Here is a 9,054-nt window from a genome sequence, read left to right on the forward strand (position 1 = left end):
TGACTCTAGGGCAACGGGTATGGCCTACTTTAAGAGACTGACACCCACTGATGGGCTCTATGCTCTGGAGTGTGACACACTGAGTTATGCTTGTGTTGTTCTGTGTTGTGTGCTACATATTTCTGTGCCCTGATGGATCGCTGGGGAGCTCTGGTGGCAGTCGTTAAGCACTTGGCTGCTGAGTGGTCGGCGGTTGGAGCCCACCAGCTGATTCTCGGGAAAAAGATGTGGGAGACTGCTTCTGTAAAGATTACAGCCCTGGGAACCCTACGGGGGAGTTCTACTCTGTGTTACAGGGTCACTATGAGTTGGAATCAACTGGATGGCAATGGGTTTGGTGGCTTGCTAAATAGCAGCGTTCCTAAAAACACTGCCACATTTTGCCTCTTTACTCCAGGGAGCAACTTGGCTCAGATCCAGGGAATTTCCCAAGTTGTGGCAAATGTTTGCACTGCTGTTTATGTCTTTGCTCTCAGAAGGGGATAAGAAAATGAACGAACTTGGATTTTATTGTTGTCGTCTTTGGAGAGATATCGAAACCACTGTCTGGCTTTTATCTAGTTTTAAAAGGTATTTTAAGGATACTCTGAAAATGACACAAAGCACAAATATGAAAAACAAACTTAAAAAACTATCACAATCGCTTATCAATAAAAGGCAACACATCGTATTTAAGCAACTCGACTGTGGTTAGTTCTATGATTTAAGCTGAATTTCATTGGTGCAAATCTGCACTACCATACCATCATACACAAAAAGAGCCTGACTAGTTTAGACCCTCTCAGAGGCATGCTACGCGGAAAACTTTCGTCATATGCTGTGTGCTGTCAAGGTACCTGGCCACACTTCTCATTCAGAAATACCAATGTTGTCTCTCTCGTGCAGTTTTCAACGTAGCTGGATGCTACCATGTCTGAGCAGAGTTTACGATGCCCTAGGCAGTGAGGACGGAGCCCTGGTGGTGCAGTGGTTAAAGCACTTGGCTGCCAACCAAAACAGGTTGAACCCGACCAGCCGCTCCGCGGAGTAAAGATGTGGCAGTCTGCTCCTGTGAAGATTACAGCGTTGGAAATCCTATGGGGCAGTGCTACTCTGTCCTACAGGGTTGCTATGAGTCAGAATTGATTCCAGGGCAGTGGGGTTTTTTTTTTTTTTTAGTTTGGGCAATGAGGGCAACACCTGTCTAGTGACTACCATGAGCACTTTTCATCGTTATCTTTAAATTCTTAACTCTGAGAACACAGAAAAGATGTTCTTTTTCAGATTTCATTCTAATCATAAACATGGCAAATATTATCAATACCTTAAGGGAAGGTCATCAGAACTAGAGCAGTAGCTCCTGACCTCTACACAAGCAGCCTAGGAAATGGGATTATTTTAGTTTGAAGTTTTACTCAGTAGGCCAAACCAGTGTTTAAGATGCATAGTTTTGTACAAAAATTCTGATAATCTAATCCTTTCTGGGTATTTTAAGAAATTCTTTATACCCCATAACGCTCTAACCATTTTTCAACATTAAGAGTTTCTATAGTTTAAAATGTTTCCGTTTTACACTAAATTATCCATATGCTTGAGTTTCAGAGATCTGAGTTTCTGGGGACACCGTTGGAACACTTAATGTAACTATGGGAGTTTTCAGATTAAAGAAGGTTCTTATCAACCTTTTGCTGTCAAAATCTCAAGTCAGTTAAATGACCCAAATTAAAAAAAAAAACACACCTTATCCCCATTCTCAACATCTTCACAAGAAACTAGTAGCCTAGTAGGCACTGCAAACCCACTGATCGGGTTAGAGAAGTTTCCTTGAGGCAGAATTCACTTTTCAACAAACATCAGCAACAGATGTGACAGCGGTAGGGCCATGGCTATAGTAGAAATGCCCATGAAAAATCAGAGGAAAACAGTAGGCATTTGTCCCCTTTGGCTGAACATCGGATGAATTTTAGGACACTATTTCCGTACTTTCTACCGAGGTCCTCTCATTTGGCTTCGAATGTTCTAGAAGAGCTTTTAAATTTATAACCACCTACCCTGCTTTTCACTTACATGTGCCTCTCTCTGGAAAATCACTTTAACCCTCAACATTCTGAAAATAAAACTAATTTTCTTTCTAAGTGTGTATCTACAGCACGCCCTAAGAGTACCTGGAATATGTGGTACCTTCATCGGCCCATTAACCTATTTATAAACATAAAGTGCCTCTGAAAGGAAAAGTTTGCCAGCCTTCCTATTTCAAAGGTGCTACTAAAAGCTATTAAAAACTACAAAATAACAAAGCCTTAAAATTCTTAAGTGAATACCATTTAAGTAATATTTAAAACCTCTGCAGTTATGTTTATTAGTATCATCCAGGACTCAGATGTCAATATTCCTCCTGAAATTATACATAAACAAACGCAAATGGGAAAGAATCCAGGTCATCAAAATCATGTAACGAAACAGCACTCTATCACAAAAGCGTGTGAAATTACAAGAACGCTATTCGAAAACACTGGCACTTTAAGAGAATGATCATCTCAAAACCCACAAAATTGCCAAATTGTTCCCTAAGCTGCTAGAACAGGTAAACGTATGACCCTGGTGAGTACGTCTGGGTTTAGAAATCAAACCTGAATAAACTGATCGGCACTGAGATGTAAACTTTTTCTTCTTTCCTCAAAGCTTGACTTATAAAGGGACAGACTACAAGATAGCCAACACATACCTTATTTTAAATATGGCATGTTTTAAAAGGCGGTCTAATTATAATGGAGAATCTCAAGTTTTCCCGAACAGTCATATTTGGATAAATGGGAAGGCATTTATAGCCAGCATTTTTGGAGCCTTTGCAGGGTCAGGTCAACAAAAAACTTAACACAGCTGTCTCGTATTTTAAGCTCACGCTTTTGGGGATACGTTCTTAGGCCTTCTTTAATGTGGAAACTGCCAATATAACTGCCATTACATGGTAATGGGCGTCACAAAATGTAGTAGAGTCCTCATGTAAAGACCAAAACATATGGCTTCCGATAGTCCTTCGAGGACAGACTTTCAGAATGTGTGGTTCTAACAGTCCCATCCTATGAACAGATACTGGTTACTCTTTACTTGGAAAATGTGGTAGCTGGGATATGTGAATCTGTATCAACTGACCAGGATTTGAGTTTCACTTATGGGTGAAAACTGTCTCAATTCAACTTTTATTACTCCCCCTCATGAGTATGCAGGGTGTGTGGGAGAAAGCTTTTCTATCAGCTAACTATACGAAAAGATGAACAGTGTAAATAAGTCATGTGACCCAAAATGGGCAAAAGCAAAAAAGACTAGCTTCCCCTCATGAACAACAATGTCAGACCTATGAAAAGGACAACAATACTAATAAAAAAAATTGTATTTACTTAGAAGCATTCAGAATGTCAACAAAACAGCTGCAACTTTTTTTTTTTTTGCAATTACAGAGTGGTATTCAGTTAACAGAACAACAATTATTTCGTATAAGCTGCATCAGAGACAACTGAAGATGAAAAAACTACCATCCCCATATATAACTAATTTGTGCTGTGCACCAACAGATCCTGCTTTAAATTTCCATGCCAATTTACAACCCCCACACTGTACCAGGCAAGGTTAGTGGCTATTGAAAATACCACCAGGACAGGGCTATCTAAAGACACATTCGGTAGTGTGTTAACTATACAAAAAAAGACACTGTACAGTTTAAAAACAAATCTTACACAGCCTTACATTTCAATTTTTTTTTCTTTAAAAGGAGTGAGTTGTGTACAGGGGGGTTAAATGCTTTATAGACAAGAAAAAAAAAAACTGCGCTAGAACCAACTTATTCATCATCATCATCTTCTTCTTCATCTTCATCTTCTTCATCCTCCTCCTCCTCTTCATCTTCCTCATCTTCTTCATCCTCCTCCTCTTCCTTCTTTTTCTTGCTTTTCTCAGCCTTCACAACTCCCTTTTTGGCTGCGTCAGGCTTTCCTTTAGCCCGGTATGCAGCAATATCCTTCAAAAATAAAGGGAAGAGAATGGTACGGAGGAGAAGGAATTAAAAAAAGAAAAAAAGTTGAAGTAAGAATATGCCAAATCTTTACGAAAATCCAGATCCCAGTTACACCAAAAGATCACACATCTGTAACGCCACAAATAACCAGGACTTCCAGAAATGCATAGAATTATAAGATAATTAATTAGCAATCCATAACTCAGGGAATGGCACTGTCTCGTATCTGCAACGTTCTGCCTCACTGAAGTACAATTACATACCACATTCTAACTGCAGTTTATTAAAACCAGAATGCAGAGCCTTTGATTAAAGGGTAGACACTGCCACCTTCTGAATGCAAAAAAGTAGTCTACAGGTTATAAACACTGCCAGCCTCTCATCCATAGTAGATAACATACTCTTAAAAAAACAAAAATGTGCCAGTTGACCACGATATTAGGTTAAGAACGTCCAGAATGGATCACGGTTTTCAGAATAAATGACTAGAAACCTGTAAGTGACAAGTGAAATTTTCACTTGAAGTACTTTATATGTCAATTCAAAGGATGGGGTTATAGGTTTTTTTTTTCATTAACATATTGTATAGATCAAGGGACTTGAAACTTTTTAATCGCCGTGCCCGACCACTGAAATAATTCAGACGTTTTTGAGTCAAAGCAGCTACCAATATTTTCATGTATTTATATGTCACAGAACACATTAAATTGAAAACATTAATTGAATTTGACTGTGGTCTTTGAAAAACAATATATGACTAAAAACTATGAAAACAAAACTACAACCCACCTCAAACTCTTATGAACAGGCCAAATTAAGGTAATGTGTCTAGTGTAACTATTTGGCATACCTTTCCATCAATCTACCAAGCGAACCTGCACTTCTTACCTTTTCGTATTTCTCCTTCAGCTTGGCGGCCTTCTTCTCATAAGGCTGCTTGTCATCGGCAGCAGTGTTATTCCACATCTCTCCAAGCTTCTTCGCAACATCACCAATGGATAGGCCAGGATGTTCGCCTTTGATTTTTGGGCGATACTCAGAACAAAACAAGAAAAAGGCCGAACTAAAGAGAGAAATTTGAGAATTTCAGCAGATCCTAACAAAGAATACTACCCAAGTGTGTATTGTACTACCATATAAAATCTGCCTCTAATCTCTACCGTGTGTTGGAGAAGGAAATATTTTAATATGCTGAATAGCCTTCAGAAACGCTGGTGGCGTAGTGGTTAAGCGCTACAGCTCCCAACCAAAAGGTTGGCAGTTCGAATTTACCAGGCGCTCCTTGGAAACCCTATGGGGCAGTCCTACTCTGTCCTATAGCGTTGCTATGAGTCAGAACTGACTCGACAGCAATCGGTTTGTTTCTTAAACAGCCTTCATAACCAAAGCTTAACTTAAAAATGATTTAACATGTGACTCTCCTAGGTATACTACTAATTAACATTAAACATCCAAAAATAAAAAAATCCTCATTTTGCAAATTACCTCATAAAATGTCTTAAGAAATAAAAAGGTCAAAATTTCTGGTGAAGGAGTAAGTAATTCAAATACTCTGGCATCAGGTGGGAGTTTTATTTACAACACCTACAGGTACCAACGTAAGCCATTATTAGCTAAGAAATTTAGGTTCTACACTCTGAACCACAAGGTGGCTTGCTAAATTTCTGATTCTACTGTAAAACACTTCTTAAAGACAAAAACAGGAAAGATACTCACGGAGGCCTCTTGGGTGCGTTGGGATCCTTGAACTTCTTTTTTGTTTCCCCTTTAGGAGGGATATAAGTTTTCATTTCTCTTTCATAACGGGCCTTGTCCGCCTTTGCCATGTCTTCAAATTTCCCTTTCTCTTTAGCAGACATGGTCTACAAAAGAATTATTTGGAAAACTAAGTTAATGTCGAAATTTTAATAAATTATCCCCGAGTATTAAAATGAATAAAACCAAGCGCTCTTTGCCTTTTAGTAGCCTGTTCTAACATCACCACTCACGTTAGAGAAATGATTATTTAGGCCTTTTTTGGATTTTATTACCTGTTTTGTTATCTTGCTAGTATGCTTTAAGCCCTCTTACCTTCCACCTCTCTGAGCACTTCTTGGAAAACTCTGAGAAGTTGACTGAAGCATCTGGGTGCTTCTTCTTGTGCTCCTCCCGGCAAGTTTGCACAAAAAATGCATACGATGACATTTTGCCTCTCGGCTTCTTAGGATCTCCTTTGCCCATGTTTAGTTATTTTCCTAAAAAAATAAAAACCGTAAGATGTTAACAACGGAGTAACATTTTAGAGCACTTTAACTTCTTGGGGGACTGAATGAGCACCAAATTACTGGTTATTTAACACAGCAGTGACATTAACCTCTCCTAAGACTGGACAAGACAGCAGCGATGATAGCCAATTCCTAAAGAGGCTAGGCCAAGCAAACAAACAAACAAACGGTCCTTCAGTGTAATCTCCAAAGTGTAGACACCACGGCCTCCGCATTCAGTATTCTTTACAGACCCGCCTGGGAGTGAGCATTTAAGGGGCCATTTAAACCATTTTTACCTCTACAAAACCATTTTAATCAAAACCAAAGATCAGGAGACGAATGCTGCCGATTCCGGGGTTTGTACCACAGAACAGAGAGGGCAAGACCCAAGGGGAGATCTTCCCAACCCGTGGGCCTAAACGAGCGCCCCGGAAGTTTTCCCAGCGACTACTTTAAAGCCATTCTCCTTGGCCTCCAACTTCGCTCGGAGGAGGGGAGGCTGTGGAGCTGGGCCCGGCCGGGGGTGGCGGTGGCATTTGCGCGGCTGCCACCGTGAGGCGGCTCGGTTTCCTATCGGTTTGGCCACGAGCTGTTATTTCGGTTCTGACTATACACGTCCGGTCTGAAGTTTCTCGAGTAAACAAGGATGAGGGACAAAAGCCACTCCTGCGACTTGCTCGGGGTTTTTTTTTGTTTTTTAATTTTTAAGCGCACCCCCCACCCCCCACGTAAGGGTATTTTTTTTTAATCTATAAAAGTTGGGGTGAAGCGTGAGGCGGGGCTCGACGTTAAATATCTGCACCTTCCCGCCACTTTGCCCTCCCCCCGCGCACCCCGAAACTCCGGTGGCGGGGGCCGCCCGAGCGGGGAGGGGGCCCGGCGCCCAGCACGCCCGCCCCCCATTTTGGGAGCGTCGGGCCGCGAAGGAGCGAGACGGGGGCGGCCGGGCGGCGCGGAGCGTCCCCTGCGCGAAATGGGGGCGGCGCGGCGCACGGAATGGCCGCCGCGTCTTCCCCGCCTGCGCCGCCGCCGCCGCCGCCGCGAGGGCGAGCGCGAGCGAGAACATGGCTCCTTCCCTTTGTGTGTGTGTGAGTGTGTGTGTGTGTGCGTGTGCGTGTGCGCGGCGGCGGGGGCGGGGCGGCCTCCTCCTCCTCCTCCCCCGCCCGCCCGCCCGGCCGCCCAGGCGCCCCCGGCCCCGCCGCTCCCCGCCCCCGCCCCCGCCCGGCGAACGCGGCGGGGAAAAGGCAGGAAAAAAAAAGTTGCCTCGGAACTGCCGCCCGCTCCCCCCGCCGCCCGCCCCGCCGCCCGCCGCCTTGTTTTCTCTCCAGCCGGCAGCGCCAGCCCAGTCAGCCATGTTCCCGCGAGCGCCGCCGCCGCCGCGCCCGCCGCCCCCCGCCCGGCCGCCCGCCCGGCCGCCCGCCGCCCGGGGACACGGGCCCGAGCCCGCCGCCCGCACCCGCCGGCGCGGCCCCGGCCCGCCCGTCCGCCCGCCCGCGGCCTCGGCGGCGCCCGGACTCTGCGGCGTTCGGCGGCGCGATGGCTCCCGCAGCCCCGCGGACGCCGCTCCGCCGCCGCTCCCCGCTCCCCGCTCCCGGCCCGCGCGCGCCACGCCGCCGCCGAACGCTCGGCCCCGGGGGAAAACACGTTAGAAAAAAAAAATTATTTTTAAAAAAAAATTTTTTTTTTTTTTTTTTTTTTGCGCCAGTCAGCGCGGACGCCGCCGGGGGTGGAAACTCGTGCTCCGGGCTTCCCCGCGCCTCGGGCAGCCCCGGGCCGGGCTCCCGGCGCGCGGCGGACTCCCGGCGCCCGAGGACGGGCTCGGTCCGCACGCAGGTCCCCCCGCGTCCCCCCTCATCTGCCTTTGTGTGGATCCCGGCCCGCCGGCGCCCGGCCGCGCCGAGCCCGCTCCGCTCGGGCCTGCGGCTGCCCGAGGCGCGCTCCCCGTCGCCGCGCGGCCCCACACTCACCGTCCGCGAGGCACAGAGTCGCCCAGTGCCGTCCGGCTCTGCCTGGCCCGGCGCTGTCTCTATGGAGCTCAATGTACTGCAATGGCTGTGAGAGCGGGAGCCAGACGCAGCCTCCTCACTCTCTCCGCTCTGTAACATTACTCTCCAGCCAGCGCCGCTCCTATTGGCTACCGCCAACTCACCGAGCTCGCTCATTGGCCCGATCCCTCCCATTGTCCTGACCAGAGCCCGTCTGCTATTGGCTGTCTCCGGGGACACGTCATCAAGGATTGAAACAGCGCGCAAATCTGAATGTGTGTGTATGCCGGGCAAAGAGGCTGAGGCGGGAGAGGCAGAGGCATAGGCAGCAGCTGCTACGCGAAAGCAGAGCTCTATGGTGGATGTGTGCATGGTCTAACCCAAGCCAGCCCCACTCCGGAGCGGCCGCCCGAGCGAAAAGGGCCTGGCTTTTCCACAAGTGTCTCCAACTCCTCAGGCAAAAGAGACACCCACAGTCCTCCCCCCCCCTTCCTGCCCCACACTCACCTCCAAAGCCTGGAGATAAAAGGGCCCAGACTTTTAATAGACCTTCAAAAGTGGGGGCGACGGGATGAGATCATGCCCCCTGGAAATTGGGGTCTCCGCGAGTGCAGGGGGGTGAAGGCAGCCAAGCACGGAACCCCCTCAACAGCATAGGGTTGCATTGCACTTCAGATCTCCATAAAGGCAGGATTTCGCCTTCCAGAAAGTGACATACAGCGAGTAGGTTTTAAAACACCCCTTTTCGGGGCTCATGTGCCGAAACGTCGGCTTGCCCAGCCCCTGAAATCTTGAAACACCCAGCAGGCATTCAGTTTCATACTTTTTCTCG

At 46.7% G+C, this 9,054-nt stretch overlaps 1 protein-coding gene across 2 annotated transcripts; it reads right to left on the reverse strand.

The window, feature by feature from the left end:
* Positions 1-2,308: 2,308 nt before the first annotated feature.
* HMGB1 (high mobility group box 1) lies at positions 2,309-8,345 on the reverse strand. 2 transcript variants are annotated; one of them, XM_049867867.1, is made up of 5 exons: positions 8,205-8,345; positions 6,062-6,225; positions 5,708-5,853; positions 4,880-5,054; positions 2,309-3,994 (listed from the first exon to the last, which is right to left on the reverse strand). In XM_049867867.1, exons 2-5 carry the CDS (start codon positions 6,209-6,211, stop codon positions 3,818-3,820), a joined length of 648 nt encoding a protein of 215 aa, XP_049723824.1. In that variant the 5' UTR covers positions 6,212-6,225; positions 8,205-8,345; the 3' UTR covers positions 2,309-3,817. The 2 variants fall into 2 exon arrangements, with proteins under 2 accessions (XP_049723824.1, XP_049723825.1); XM_049867868.1 differs by lacking the exon at positions 8,205-8,345 and adding an exon at positions 6,534-6,831.
* Between the last annotated feature and the right edge of the window lie 709 nt (positions 8,346-9,054).

Source organism: Elephas maximus, chromosome 23 (genome assembly GCF_024166365.1).
Source record: "Elephas maximus indicus isolate mEleMax1 chromosome 23, mEleMax1 primary haplotype, whole genome shotgun sequence".
Classification (NCBI taxonomy): domain Eukaryota; kingdom Metazoa; phylum Chordata; class Mammalia; order Proboscidea; family Elephantidae; genus Elephas; species Elephas maximus.

Bases quoted from the DNA above. Each gene is read 5' to 3' on its own strand.
- HMGB1 (XM_049867867.1), bottom strand. From the start codon at position 6,211: ATGGGCAAAGGAGATCCTAAGAAGCCGAGAGGCAAAATGTCATCGTAT. The intron at 5,854-6,061 runs GTAAGAGGGCTT...ATTCTTTTGTAG, and splicing joins AGTGCTCAGAGAGGTGGAAG to ACCATGTCTGCTAAAGAGAA. The intron at 3,995-4,879 runs GTAAGAAGTGCA...TTATTTTTGAAG, and splicing joins TGAAGGAGAAATACGAAAAG to GATATTGCTGCATACCGGGC.